The 15,867-nt window shown below is 38.5% G+C and overlaps 1 protein-coding gene and 1 long non-coding RNA gene across 2 annotated transcripts in view; both read right to left on the bottom strand.

Annotated features, from left to right (window-relative positions):
• LOC311043865 overlaps positions 1-15,867 on the bottom strand; it is a 101,058-nt gene that overhangs the window by 59,344 nt on the left and 25,847 nt on the right. The gene's annotated exons all lie outside the window — the stretch shown is intronic.
• Positions 13,465-15,867, bottom strand: part of LOC311043242 (H-2 class II histocompatibility antigen, E-S beta chain-like) — a gene marked incomplete at its 3' end in the record, with an annotated part of 6,915 nt that continues 4,512 nt past the window's right edge. The window contains exons 3-6 of the mRNA XM_084054418.1: positions 15,794-15,867; positions 15,110-15,326; positions 14,752-14,819; positions 13,465-13,502 (exon numbers count right to left, since the gene is read on the bottom strand). The exon at positions 15,794-15,867 is cut by the window's right edge and continues 199 nt beyond it. Of these exons, the coding sequence (XP_083910544.1) occupies positions 13,465-13,502; positions 14,752-14,819; positions 15,110-15,326; positions 15,794-15,867 (397 nt within the window). The remainder of the gene's footprint in view (positions 13,503-14,751; positions 14,820-15,109; positions 15,327-15,793) is intronic.

Below are 15,867 nucleotides of genomic sequence, written 5' to 3'. Positions count from 1 at the left end.
TAAATCACTTGCCTTTAAGAGTGTTTGGGAGAGCTTGGGGAGGAACTCATGATGCTTTGAAACATGTTTTATCCCCATGTTTAACACTAGGCTAACGCTATGCTACATGCCTTCTTTTGCTTTAGAAATGTATTTTGAAAAAAAAAGATAATCGTTTTCCTTTTCATGCTTTTTAAATTAAATGCATCCCTGGATCAGGAAGGGATCGTGTAAATATTGTTGTGAATTTTGCCTATTTGCTGTTTGCCAAATCCAACGAGTATTATTATTATTTCCATGAGTTTTTTTCTCTCTTTGCTGTTTAAATTCATCCCAACGTTTTACATGAACAAACCCATAGCTGGAGTGGTCAAACCCATAGCTGGAGTGGTCAAACCCATAGCTGGAGTGGTCAGCCATCGTTACTGGCTTCCATCACGGCCCTTTATGCCACTTTAAGGTTCTCAAACATTTTCTTGTCATGGACCCCTATCTGAGAATATTTGTGCCAGGGACCCCCATAGAAGATATGTGTTGTTCAAGTATTTCTAATTTCTAAGAATATCCCTATTCTTTACCGTATTATTATTATTATTTTTAAATAGCTGTATCTGGGTTTAAAGTCCTTAAACTGAGTTTGATGCTATATTAACACATTTTGCTGGGGACCCCCTGGGAACCCCTTCAAGGACCCCTGGGGGTCCCCTGACCCCACTTTGAGAACCACTGGTTTTATGTTACATAATTATGACCAGGCTTTGGATCAACTGTTATGTGTGATTACCCACTGTGTGTCATACTGCCCCCTGCTGGTCCACATGTACCCTGATCTCTGAAGGCAGTGTTTCTCACACCGTTTCATGTCAAGGACCCCTAATTTAAACTGACACATATTACCCATTTGAAAACATACGCCAGGGACCCCCATAAGAGAATATTTTTCACAGCTACAGCAGTGATTCAAGGACCCCCAGTTTGATAGACCACAGACCCCCATTTAATACCATTATGATCATTGAGAACTACTTATTCTGGAAGTGAGGAAGAGTCATTCTTCGTAGAACTATCGGCCATGAGGAAATGTTTTTTTATGACATCGGTGTTTGCAGCCAATCTGTGTTGATTTTTAACCACTTCAGACCTGGCATTTTGGTAATGTCATTAAAACATTAAGATACACATCTGTGTAACCACTTTTTAACCATTATTTTATACTATCAAAAATAGCAGATCTGCTATTTTTGAAAAATCATGAAAATGTGTGCAAATCTTTGATTTTTAAAACATTTGTAAGAGAACATTTGTAACTCAAATCTTTGCTTCTGTGGGTCCCTGGAACAACATATTTTGAGATGGCACCAAGTACATATCATTTTGCGTGGTCCTTGACATGAACAAAGTTTGAGGACCATTGATATTATAGCAAAATAAGTCAAAAAGATATTTGTAGAATCCCCAGAAGCAAAGATTTGAGTTACAAAAGATTTTCACAATTAAAAAACTTGCCAAAGAAATGTTAAAATGACATGGATGTGTTCTGGTCTTAATGGGTTCAAACATAGTCAATCTATAAGCTCACAATGTGACGTGTTGTCAGCTTGCAGAGAGGCTCATTTGGAAAAAGTTTCAAATCAAACTTTGACTTGATTTATGTTTGAAAAACAAATCAAATCAAAGTGTTTCAAATTGATTAGAATTGATTAATCTTTTGCACTTTTTTTTTACAAAATATGGGTCATGAACATGGGTAAGGGGAGGGGCTACAACTCTCCTGAATGGTGATTGGTCGTGGTATATTTGTTTGTAAATGTCAGTACATTTCACGGTTTGGTTTTAACCACTTAAACCCCAGTATCCCTATTCTGGGAAAACCTTTGCAGGAAAATAGCAGATCTACAAGCTGTGAGCTTGTAGATCTGCTGTTTTCAGTGAAGATATGTTAATGTCGAGCGTAAACATAAAGGTCACTAGTACGGATCCCTGAGGGACGTCTGGGTTAAAGTGGTTAAGCTCCTCCCCCTGGTAGAATAGTAACTTTACGGAGCTGTGTTGCCCATGACGATGAAGATGGTGTGTTGTCATGGTGATGAAGATGGTGTGTTGTCATGGTGATGAAGATGGTGTGTTGTCATGGTGATGAAGATGGTGTGTTGTCATGGTGATGAAGATGGTGTGTTGTCATGGTGATGAAGATGGTGTGTTGCCGTGGTGATGCACATTGCTGCTCAGGGGAAATGTGATTTAGAAGATGATGTGGGGTTTGCATAACACAACTGTGAGCGCTGCATAACACAACTGCCATCACATTCATACTTCTACTTTAGATTGATTTTCACTTTCAGCTATAATATTAACCCTTACTTTGCTGTGATGTTTGTGTGAAGCCAGCCAACACCCAACCAGTCACTGTATGTTTGTGTAAAAACACAGGCCAATAAAATGGATTCTGATTACCTTTTTTCCCCTTCTTTTTCTTTCTTTTTTTTTTTTTAAACAATTCTTGTGTGATAGAAAATTTGATAAAATAAGTTGACAAATTAAATGAGCTGCTCTTGAAAAAACATTAAATCTCCATTTCTGAAAGAATGATTTAGTCCCTATGGGTCTGTGGCAGATTGGTACGGTGAAATATTACATTTGACTGATTGATTGTTTTATTTTGAACACTGTTAAAACACAAAATAATACATCAAATAAACATAATATACTTAAAATAAGAATATAAAAACGAATACATGTTGTACTCTGGGGTTTGACTCGGTTCCACATATAAATATTGTGAAAATAGCCGAACTATATAGAACTAAACTAAGTGAGGCGTTGTGAGCTTGTAGTTCGGCTATTTTCCAAAATGTTTGCCTCTTTCTTAGGTAATATTTGGCCAATTTGGTATTAAAGAGATCTTAAAAGTCCTTACATTGTAATTGTAACTTTATAAATGCACAGATCCCCTGTATACACTTATACTGTGTGTGGGTGTGTATACTGTTGAGAGAGAAAACAATGTTGTACATTAAGATAATCATCTGGGGACCCGGTCTAGATATAAACATCTCATCTGAGCTTTGAATGTTGCTATTTATGGTTCATTAACAACTTGTACTTAGTTCAATGTTTAGCACTTGTTTAGATCAGGGGTTCTCAATATGTGGTTCTCTAAGTAATCAACAAACCACACTATAAAAACTGCTCAAACATTGGCCAAATTGTCAAATAATATAAGGAGGCAAAAATTGTGAAAATAGCAGATCTACAAGCTCACAACGCGAGCTTGTAGATCGGCTATTTTCACAACAATGGTGTTATGTGCTAGCACGTATTCACACCTCAGTCTATAGTCTTTCTTTGCTTATGTGTTCACTGATGCTTATTTGTCCTGTGTGTAGTGTCTACCCCATAGAAACCTAGATACCTCATTGGCCTCTGCAGTTCATTGGAGCGACTGGTATCGCAATACCTTTGTGCTTCCGCCCTCAGTCGCGTGCGTCACAGAAGGGGACCTTCAGTAGGCCTAACCGAACGTCCCCTTCTGTGACGTTCAGTAGGCCTCTGATTGGCCTACTGAACGTCCCCTTCTGTGACGCACGCGACTGAGGGCGGAAGCTGGTGCGCGCCCGAGATACGAACGCTTCAGAGCCGAAGGAGGCGTCTACCTTTATATGTCTATGGTCTACCACATTCCCAGCTGTGCTTCATGTGTGATTAGGACCAGGTCTATAAAACAGCTGTGCTTCATGTGTGATTAGGACCAGGTCTATAAAACAGCTGTGCTTCATGTGTGATTAGGGCCAGGTCTATAAAACAGCTGTGCTTCATGTGTGATTAGGGCCAGGTCTATAAAACAGCTGTGCTTCATGTGTGATTAGGGCCAGGTCTATAAAACAGGAGCTGTAGCCAGCATTCAGAAGCTCCTCAGCACCCCAGCAGTCAACACCAATGTTTTGATCCCATAGTAGTTTTGTAGTTCTTTATTTCATTTCTGATGGGCTGGTTGTAAGTATTATTTGTTCTCTTGTTACTGGTTAGTTTAGTTTTAGTATGTTTTGGTAGTTTATGGGAGTCTGGTGAGGCGACGGGCACACAGTGCCTGGCTCACCAGACTCTCCACTTTTCAGTTTGGCCAGCCCATCACCTTTTTGTTTGGTTAGGACTTTAGCCAGGTTTCTATTGGTTCACTGTTACTGTTGAGGTTGCCTTAATCAGTATTTCATGGTGTATTAAAAACGTACACTTGAAGTTCCTTATATTTAGAAATAAACCTTCAATTTAGTGTGAAACCTGACTATGTCCTTTATTATGTTGTGGTCCCTTGAGTGTTGGAGCTAAAGTTAAAGGGGCCGTAACAAATGGTTTCACAACAATATTTTCACAACATGCTATTTTCACAACTTTGTATCTAGAGTCAAACACAATGTAATGCCTTAACTCCTACATTCCAAGTGCTTATCAGGGTGGGGGGTCCCCATTTCAAATATGATTATTTTGGGGGGTCATGGCCTGAAAAGGTTGAGAACCACTTGTTTAGATGGTATAAAGTTACAACAAGAACATCAGTGTTCAAGCTCAGCCTGTGTTGGAATAATGTCCAACATGTTATGGGGAAATACATCTATATAATCTAACAATTTGAAAAAAAATTATAAGCGTGCGTGTGTGGTTTTCTGCAGGACTGCTTGCAGCACCGAACTTTGTCACCTGTAGAATCTTGTGACGCCAGGGGTCACTGTGATGGTTGTTGGTGGTTTGTTATGGAAAATGAAGAAACTAAAGTCAACTCAAAAAGCTACACTTTATACTTATTGCAGTGAGACTCTTCCTCAGTATGTAATGTATCTGCTGCACATACAACCCCTCAAAACACTAGGGACCCCCCAAAATAATCATATTTGAACTGGGGACCCCCCCAAATAATCATGTTTGAACTGGGGACCCCCCAAATAATCATGTTTGAACTGGGACCCCCCAAGTGATTGGAATTGTAGAAGTTAAGGCATTACATTTGTTTGACTCAGTTCCACAGATAAATATTGTGAAAATAGCAGATCTACAAGCTCACAACGCCTCACGTTGTGAGCTTGTAGATCGACTATTTTCAATGTTTTTGCCTTAAATTAATTGACAATTTGTCCAATATTTTTTAGCATATTTTATAGTATAGTTTGTTGATTACTTTGGATACAGTAATGCTATTTTTTCTTATCTCATTACATTTTGTAAACACCATGAATTTTAACTTTTTGTGTGTTTTTGGTCTCCCCTACCTCTCTTCTATCCCCAAAAATACCCCAGTTTGAACACTCAGGCTTTCACAGCAAATCTGGGATTTTGTCCTGTTTTTGTCTCAAAACAGGCCAAACTGATTTGCACCCTGACGTGATGTCACGTCAGGGTGCAATACCTCCCGTTTTTCAGTTCCAACCAAACAAAGAAAGATCTTTTTTTTAAAAACGTTTTCCACACAGAACCAGGAGATAACATGCATACAAACTGGCTCTATAGACAGATTTCCGCGCGACGTCATCACAGAGCAGAATGCGCAATCTGCGCATGCTCGGGGGAAACGCATTGTTGCGCCGTTCACTCTGTTGTTGTGTTCGGGAGTTAGATAGCCATAATTCTGCTATTATAGGCATAATAGGCATAATGCTGCTATTATATACAAACAGATCCAACTTCCGACAAATCATTTTTATTGAGTAAACAAGGTATTACAAACTGCATAATTTAATCTACTTTAATTAAACCCGGTGAAGATCATTTATTTTATGAATGGACATTTGACCAGAGCTGCTGCGGGTAATGGCGCCCTCTATAGGCTTCCCCCTCCTCTGCGCGGTCATATCCTCTCAATGTTTACAAACATGAAACCCATCAATAGCGCCCTGTGCCAAACAGCACAATGTGGTATTGCAGGTGAATGTGCTTTATAAGCCAGAGAGAAGTTAGTCAGAATGAGTATATCTGAGGCTTGATTTAGGCTCAAACCTTTTGAAAAACGTTTGAGGGACATAAACAATATGACATTAAATATATATATATATTTTTAATTCATGGTGTAGATCCTTTAAGGTATTAAAGAGGTTTTAAAAGTCCTTAAATTGTCCCTTTACTGTCACCACCTGGGACCCCCTCAATGTGGTCGCCAAGCCGGCAGGGGGCACCAGGAGGCAACTGGAAAGGAGAGGATTCTGTCTATCTTTCCATCGTCTGTCTGTCTATTACTTTATATCTAGAGCTTTTTCACTATTTGCGAAGGTTTCCCTATTTCCATGGGAACCCCTGTATGTTTTATGTCATTTAAGTATGTTTTAATTGTATTAAATATCTTCTCAGCATAAAGGCCCTGTAAAGGCAGCCCAACAACAAATAATTGTATTAAATATCTTTTCAGCATAAAGGCCTGTAAAGGCAGAAGAACAACAAATAATGTCCAGTGAGGGATATGGTGTGAAGCTTTTCCAACGCGTGGTGTTGACAGTAACTCAGGTCTTCTCTTTGAGTGCATTTAAAATGTTTATTTTGAAGCAGGATGATAACAGCATAAACAAAGCCGGGTGTTTAACGGTTAACTAAACAACTAACTGTGGTAAGAAAATAAACCCAAAATAACTCAAAACAAACTGAAAACAAACTGAAACACACGCGGTTCAAAAACTGTATGGTTTCCCTCTGTGATTCCCTAATGCTGTGCACCTGTGACACCCCCACATAGGCTGAGCCCCCACATAGGCTGAAGCCACGCCTATGCCCAGGTCAATCAGTAATGTCACAGCACCTTCACAATATCACAGCAACTTCATACACCTAGTAAACCACAATCACATTGGCTGCAACAGGCCCTTCAACAGGGTTCAAATATCTCAGGACAGACTAACAGCTGCAGCAGCCAGAAAACAACGTAAAATACAAACAAAACAAAGCAAAATAAAACATAACAGAAGAACACAAAAAACACAAAAAATACAAACCAGGTAGGCGGTCGTAACATGAGGTCCTGTCAGGCATTCACGTCTACTACATTTTAATAGTTGTCCACTTGTTTAAAGGACACATTTGTGAAAAAGGTTGACGATGTCATCATTGTGCTGCTGTTATGATTATTTAAAAGGTTGATGATGTCATCATTGCGCTGCTGTTATGATTATTTAAAAGGTTGATGATGTCATCATTGTGCTGCTGTTATGACTATTTAAAAGCTGAATGAACACATATGTATTTCCTCCTCTCTCCACCAGGGGCAGCGATGACTCTCTGCTTCTCTGAAAACACACCCAGGTGTTCTGTGAAAAGACAATAAACCAATAAGAATCAGAATGTATTAACTGTGTGAACATGTTAACACTTTAGAACAACCTTCCCTTATAATAGTACATGAATCATTTCTAAAGTATTAGTTAATGTATTATTCGTAACTTGTTAAATGTGTGGTAATATCTAATGATTTAAAACTATGCTAGTTAATAGATCATGAACAAGTCTCCCTGCAACTACAGTAAGCATCAATAGAAACAACTCAGTCCATTCATAAGATACACAATAGTGTATCTTAGTAGGAAGGTGGTGCTCCGGCATGGAGCTTGTTCAGAAAGCTGCGGCTCGTCTGGTGTTCAACCGCCCCAAGTTCTCCCACACAACTATCCTTCTCCGTTCTCTACACTGGCTCCCCGTAGCGGCTCACATCCAGTTTAAAACCCTGGTGTTAGCCTATAGGGCAGTGAAAGGAACAGCTCCTTCTTACCTCCAGGCTATGGTCGATGCTTACACCCCTGCCCGACCACTGCGGTCTGCCACCTCGGGGCGACTGATTGCCTCGTCGCTCAAGGGTCCTTCTGGCCGATCTACACGGTCACAACTTTTTCTGTTCTGGCCCCACAGTGGTGGAAAGAACTCCCCACTGATGTCAGGACAGCAGAGTCACTGATGCCAGGACAGCAGAGTCACTGCCCATCTTTCGCCGCAGACTGAAAACACACCTCAAACACTACCCTTTCTCTTTGCCTTGCCTGCTTGTTGTACGAACTCTTGTTTTATTATTGTATTGTTTTATTAGATCTTGTTTAGTCTATACACTTATTTGTTTTATCTCTTGCTCATTTGATTTTGCTATTTGTCTCATCTGTTTAAGAAAGTAGGTAGCTGATATATTGCACTTTTACCTCAGCGCTAGGTGTACTCTTAGTTGCTTGTTTTAGCAGAAAATGCACTTAGGACTTCTGGTGATTAGTAGTTTCGTTCCCTACCTATGTTGAATGCACTTATTGTATGTCGCTTTGGATAAAAGTTTCTGCAGCCTGCTAAATGATTGTAATGGAATGGAATGGAATGGAAGGGCAGCTCAGTTGGTAGGATACTCTCCTTTGGACCACAAGGTTCTGTCTTTGATCCTGCTAGTGATGGAATGATCAGTGTTGTCAATGAACTGAATCATTGGGTTCAGTTCACTGAAATGTTGTGTTCAATGAACTGAATCATTGGGTTCAGTTCACTGAAATGTTGTGTTCAGCTAAAATGGATCGCTCATGAAAGCCAAAATGTCTTGTTTCAAATGAGATCCCCACGTACTCAATTCATGGAGACATCAATCCTCATGGTCCAAACTACACAGTTTACCAAGAGGACCCCCCCCCCCCCATCTGACCACATTGTCATCAGTGTTGTCTGATACAACAAATCATTTGATTATTACATTTTATTATTAGATTCATTATTATGATTGATGGAGTTATTTTGATTGATCATAATTTGTCTAGTGCCCTAAAACTGCTTTAAATGTCAAATTAATATAATGCTGTCATATTGGCCTAAATTCAGTCATGTACCCTATTTCTCCTGTCTCTGTCTATGCAAGGTCAAACTAGCTACAGGCGTTCTGTGGCTATCAGTTGTTTTGAGAACACTGTATCTCGATGTTCTTCTCTGCTAACAATTCCTTCAGCGCCACTGAAGTCATCACTGACCAGTGACAGGTCAGACCCGAGGTCAACGTGTTATTCGAGACATGTGGACGCTGTTTGTTCAAAGATAAACTGTCACACCATCTTCATCATCTTCATCATCTACCATCATCATCCTCATCTGACGACGACGTAATCATCACTATCCACCAATAGCAGGATAACCCCTCTGACGGCTGGACGCTTGATGTATCTTCAATGATGTCATATGTTTATGTTACTGGACGCTGTTAAAGTCCAGTGCTTTCTCTGTTTAACGGCAGAGAGAGGCGACGACCGATGATGCGTGAACCTGCTGATACTGTAACCTTCCATTACTCTCTCTCTCTGAATAATAGACTTTCATTACATCCAATGGCTGCCTGTGTCCTGAGTCTGGTTTTTTTCTTGTCGCCTTTGATGAAAGTTACCGGTACTTTATATACATACTGATGTGATGTTTCTGCCATGCATAAGTATCTATACATATGGTTGATAAGGAAAAATAACAGCTCTATCAATTGGTCCAAATCGATGCCGGATATGTTTAAAACAGGGTGGACGGGGGGAACTGAGCTATTGACCGGAACTGTACGGTCAGACTCTCTTCCCCTGGCAGACCATGTTTTAATACGTATCAAACGAACCAGCCTTGGGTGTAACGATGTATCACTTCTATTCAGATGAAGGTTATCTTTGAACAGTATCACATTTTTTATTTTATTTATTTTGTTTTGGACCTGCACGCGATCGCTGGACCTTTGGACTTGCCCTTTGACTCTCCACATGTCTCAAATTCCACATGGTCCAGCCATCGGAGTCAGGATCCCCGAACCATTGATTCGGTATGTATATATTTTTATTTTATTTTACCATGGTCCAGTGATTGGGATCTCCACGTAACTTCTCCCTGTGAACCTTGATCTGATGAGTATACCTTTTATTTTATTTTATTGTCTTTACCGAACGATTTGTCTCATAAATTATCAGCCTGTTTTTAAATTACTGTTTAACACAGCTCCGCCAGGGAGTCAGTCAAGTAAAAATGTTTTATCACCTGGGAGGACATTCCCTGAATGTCTCATAAATTATCCTCTTATTTAGAATACAGTGGTCTTTATTTATGTTGTTTTATTTTCTGGCTTGTCCATTGTATATATTGATCACCACCAGACACATCCTCAACGTTTTTTTACATCAGCTGTTATTTTACACTAGGTGGGAGGGGGTTGTCTGTGTGGTGCCTACATGAATATATACTATTTCAGGTTTGTCAGTCAAAGTGTTTCATGTTCTAGATATATTAATAGATTTGTGTCCCCCACCTCCTAACCCATCCCTGGGGGGCGGGTAGGGGCTTGTTCTACCAATTCGTCCGATACTCCACTATGAGTGACGGGTAGGGGCCTGCACGTGCTACCAATTCGTCCGATACTCCACTGAGGGCTTTGTTTGACGGGTGGGGGGGGCCTACACGATTATACTTTATATATATATATATATTGAACATAGACCGATTTTATTTTGACCACTGTAGGTTAAATCATCCATCCATTTAATATATTGAGCTTTAAACAATACGTTTTAAATGCCTTAATAATACATTTTATATTCCTTTGAACCAGTGAATATATTTTGCCTTAATCCTAAGTTTTAAATTCTAAGTTTTAAATATTTTTAATATAATTTAAACTAATAAGCCTAATACTGAACCCAATCAGTATAACATATTTCTCATTCCAAAATTTGTTTATCGCTACAATATCTCGGTATGTCTGTGTGTATTAATGAACGATTTTTTTTTTTTCTCTCTATCTCTCTCTCTCTGTGTGGGTCCGCCAGTGCTGTCTTCTACGGTGTGTGTGTGAGTACAAGGGAGTGAAAGTTTGTGAAAGTTTTTATCTTTCTCTATCTTCTATCTGTGCGTGAGCGATTCAGCTATGCAGGCATGCGTGAATGTTTGAATGCGCGTTTGTCTGTCTCGCTCGTTCTCTAACAATTTTAGTCCAAATTTCAGTCATTCTCCGGTCAGTTAAAATTAGTCTACCACTCTGGTCTCTAAAACTCAAGTACCCATAATTCCTTCTGCAGGAAGCAGGAAGTGTTAGTAATCCTAACTGCCACGTTGCTTGGCAACGACTTCAATGTATAACCCATCTCAGTTAAATTAACCCTAATAAGATTCAATGTGTTCTAATATCAATATTGGAAAAAAAATTAACTATAATATTACGTTTATTATAAAGTCATTTTGAATTCTTTTAAAAGTTTTGAAAATATTTTATCATTTTAACTTAAGATTATTTTTTTTTGAGCTTGTAGATTGCTCTTTTTGGAAAAAAAAATGAATTTCGATCTATTTTGGTGTACTTTATCTAACTCTAATATACTCTTCAGAACAAAGATGTTTATTCCTTATTTTTCATTGTTATACTTTAATTTTAAATATTTTAATTATAACTTTAATAAATGTTTGTCATTTTATTTTTTTATTTTTTTCTCCCGATTTTCAGATTTTTCTTTTCTTTCTCATCAACAAATTCGTCCTCTGACACACACTATATTACAGATATATGAGTGTCAAATAGAGGGGAGTTTGATGAATGATTTGATTTAAATGTTTAATATGCTTTGCTTGTGTTTGTTTCATTTTAGAACGAGAATGTAAACCAATTCCTGGACAACAATAATGTCACAATACCTGCTAATTGTGACATACAGGGCTAAAACTTTAATTTTATTCCAAACTGTTTTAAACTCTGTTTCATACTATAGTCAACTGTAGGTCTCATGCCAAACAGTAAATTTGATTTCCATCTATCTTACAGATTTCAACTAATGTCTTGGATAGATGTTTGATGCCCCCATGCCTACATGATGCAAGCGGGAAGTATTTCTTGAGTTTTAAGACCATTCCACGTGAGTTTTTCCCTAAATAAAGTGTAAAATGATGTAATAAATACAGGTATCAGGAGTGTACCGTTCCATTTTTCAAATACTTGGACCTACAGGTCAACTTGTTAAATAAAGCACTGGACCGCAGCTTCACAACGAGGAGGGTAACTTTTCTATTCCTGGACATGCACGGAATCGGATCGGACACGTAGGTGTCTTGTCAGATTTCAATTTGAAATTGTCAGACTGGTCAGTTGTCTCTCACTCTATCTCTAAGCTGCCAATGTCATTAACTGTGCTGAAAATTGATCAAATCTAAACATATTTTGAAAAGGTTTGTTTGGGACAGTACATTAGCTGAGATTTTTTTTGAATTATAATAAAGTTATTTGCAAATTGCAAGGGAAAACTTGTGTGGTGTCTTAAAATGTCATGAAATATAACCATGTTTTGCTTCCTAATTGAATAAATAACCATTATATACAGTCCTTTTGAAGAAGTACAATTTTGAATTAATATCTGAATAAATTATACAGTCCTTTTGAAGAAGTACAAATGTGTATGTTATCTGAATAACTAACCATTTATTTTTGCCCTTAAGTCATTGAAATCTCTGTCACAATGTTAAGTTTGCCTGTCTGTGTCTGATTTGGTTTGAATAATGTCACAAGGTACAAGACCTGATCAGCTTGCCCTTTGACCCTATCCAAATCATGATAAGATGTAGGCTTGATGGAGTTATTTTGATTGATCATAATTTGTCTAGTGCCCTAAAACTGCTTTAAATGTCAAATTAATATAATGCTGTCATATTGGCCTAAATTCAGTCATGTACCCTATTTCTCCTGTCTCTGTCTATGCAAGGTCAAACTAGCTACAGGCGTTCTGTGGCTATCAGTTGTTTTGAGAACACTGTATCTCGATGTTCTTCTCTGCTAACAATTCCTTCAGCGCCACTGAAGTCATCACTGACCAGTGACAGGTCAGACCCGAGGTCAACATGTTATTCGAGACATGTGGACGCTGTTTGTTCAAAGATAAACTGTCACACCATCTTCATCATCTTCATCATCTACCATCATCATCCTCATCTGACGACGACGTAATCATCACTATCCACCAATAGCAGGATAACCCCTCTGACGGCTGGACGCTTGATGTATCTTCAATGATGTCATATGTTTATGTTACTGGACGCTGTTAAAGTCCAGTGCTTTCTCTGTTTAACGGCAGAGAGAGGCGACGACCGATGATGCGTGAACCTGCTGATACTGTAACCTTCCATTACTCTCTCTCTCTGAATAATAGACTTTCGTTACATCCAATGGCTGCCTGTGTCCTGAGTCTGTTTTTTTCTTGTCGCCTTTGATGAAAGTTACCGGTACTTTATATACATACTGATGTGATGTTTCTGCCATGCATAAGTATCTATACATATGGTTGATAAGGAAAAATAACAGCTCTATCAATGATAAATGAAGCAGAAGACACATGAATTCAAGCGACCGGGATGGTTTACCAGGCTAGTTGTTTCACTTCTTACACAAGCATGTTGTTTTGTGTATGTTTTATACTTTTATACACTTTTATACATAAAACAAAAAAACTAAGTTTGGTAAAAAGGAAGAGGAAGTGAACCTGGGTGTGTGGGATGAGTCTAAAGATCGTCATTGGTTGTAGGCACCAGAATACGACCTGATAGAAGAAGAAGAAGAAGAGAGACAGTTAAAACATACACACAAATACATCCTATGTTTGCGTGTATTTCTCCATACAATGCATAAATGTACACACAATAACACAATAACAGTCAAAATGTCAATGAAATATCTTAGTTAAACATGTTGAAACATGTTAATTAAACATGTTAATTAACATGTTGATTAAACATGTTAATTAACATGTTGATTAAACATGCTAATCACCTCGTTTCTTCCACTGGAAGTAGATGAATCCAGACAGGAACAAGACCAGACCCAGAACCAGACCTGATGCTCCCATGGCCACCTTGTTCTTCACTGACTCTGACATGGAGAAATCTAACAATACAAATATTATATTATATTACATTACATTATTACAGTAGATTAAAACACCTTGTTCTTCACTGACTCTGGCATGGAATCACCAGTGTCATTTTATATTTGAGCTATAAGAATTATTTTAAAACTTTGCAGATCTGCTATTTTCTTTTAAAACAGCATTTTTAACTCAAATCTTTGCTTGTTTTTCGGAAACATTAAGACATTTGTTGAGACATTTGACAGTTACAAATGTTCGCTTTAAAAAAGTATACATTCAAAGATTTGCAAAAATGTTCACAATTTTTCAAAAATAGCAGATCTACAAGCTCGTAGCGTGGCACCAAGTGCTGCCAATGTCTGCCAATCTTAGGGCAGACACTCTAACCACGAGACCATTACCATTGATATTAATGCAGCATTTATATAAGACCAGTTCCATCTCTCAGGACTGTTCTCATACTTTACAGTCACTCTCAGCCCCTTCACTCCAGCAGCTTCTGACCATGATGTGTAAATTCTATAAATTCTATAAATGTCTTTGTATCTGCACCGATTAGTAAACTAAGATGATGTACCTCATCTAGACGTGACACTTAAGCTCTAAGTAGGTGAGACTCCTGTCATGACCTTCTTATTAGAATGGTTACTTTTTATTTAGGATGTTTTAATGTATTTGTATTGATTTTTATTTCTGGTGTCTGTATTATTGTGTCTTGTTTTTAATTGGGTTGCTGTGTTTCCTTTCTGCAAAACAAATGTATCTTCGGGTTCAAAAAGAGAAGAATCCTTGAACCCTTAAAACAGAGTGTAGTTTAACACATTACAGTAGATTACATTATATTACAGTAGAGTAGGCCTACAGTAGATTACAGTAGATTACAGTAGATTACAGTAGATTACAGTAGATTACAGTCACTGACCCCAGTCCATCTTGATAGGCGCGGTCAGGCTGGGATGTTCCACCATGCATGTGATCTTCTCTCCTGATCTGTAACACACACACACACACACACACACACACACACACACACACACACACACACACACACACACACACACACACACACACACTCACACACACACACACACACACACACACACACACACACACACACACACACACACACACACACACACACACACACACACACACACACACACAATTTGTTCTGTTAGTCTGTTAGGTGTGTACCTGGGTGTGTACTCCAGGTAGGAGTGGTACTGGTAGTACCAGTAGAGGTGTGTATTTCTATGTATAGGTGTCTGTTAGGTGTGTACCTGGGTGTGTACTCCAGGTAGGAGTGGTACTGGTAGTACCAGTCTCCATCAGACACATCGGCATAGGAGAGACCAGAGGTCAAAGGTTCTTGACCTCTCCACCAGGTCACCAGGATCACTTTAGGATAGAAGTCGTAGCTGCTGCACCTCAGCATGTGAGTGTGTTCACCACGACGAGGGGGAGTCTCTGACTTTAGTCTCACTTTGGGCTCCACTCCTAAAAAAGATGATTATTATTATTATTATCATTATTATTACCCTTATTATTGTTATTATTATTATTATTATTATTATATACCATAATAGCTCATAGTATACCATACTAGCTGATAGCGCGGTACCGAGTGCCGCGCTATGAGCTAGTAGATCTGCAATGTTTTAAAAATCGTGAAAATGTGTGCAAATCTTTAAATATATTTTTAAAGCGAACATTTGTCAAAAATGTTGTTCCAGGGACCCCCAGAAGCAAAGATTTGAGTTACAAATGTTCACTTTAAAAATATATTTATTATCATTTTAAAGATTTTTCAAAAATAGCAGATCTACAAGCTCATAGCACGGCACTCGGTGCCCGCTATGAGCTTTTATATCTGCTTTGAATAGAATGATAGAATGATTTATTATGATGTCATTTTATAGTTTATGAGGTGATGAGTGTTGAGTGCTGCTCTGAGATCAGCTCACCTCTCTTGTTCAGAACAGAGGAGTAGCAGAGCTCAATGTTGGGTTTGCAGATTGCCTCTCGTTGTGCTCTCCTA

Source organism: Gymnoscopelus microlampas, assembly GCF_963454915.1.
Source record: "Gymnoscopelus microlampas genome assembly, chromosome: 4".
NCBI lineage: Eukaryota > Metazoa > Chordata > Actinopteri > Myctophiformes > Myctophidae > Gymnoscopelus > Gymnoscopelus microlampas.
This window is presented reverse-complemented; position numbering and strand designations above follow the sequence as displayed.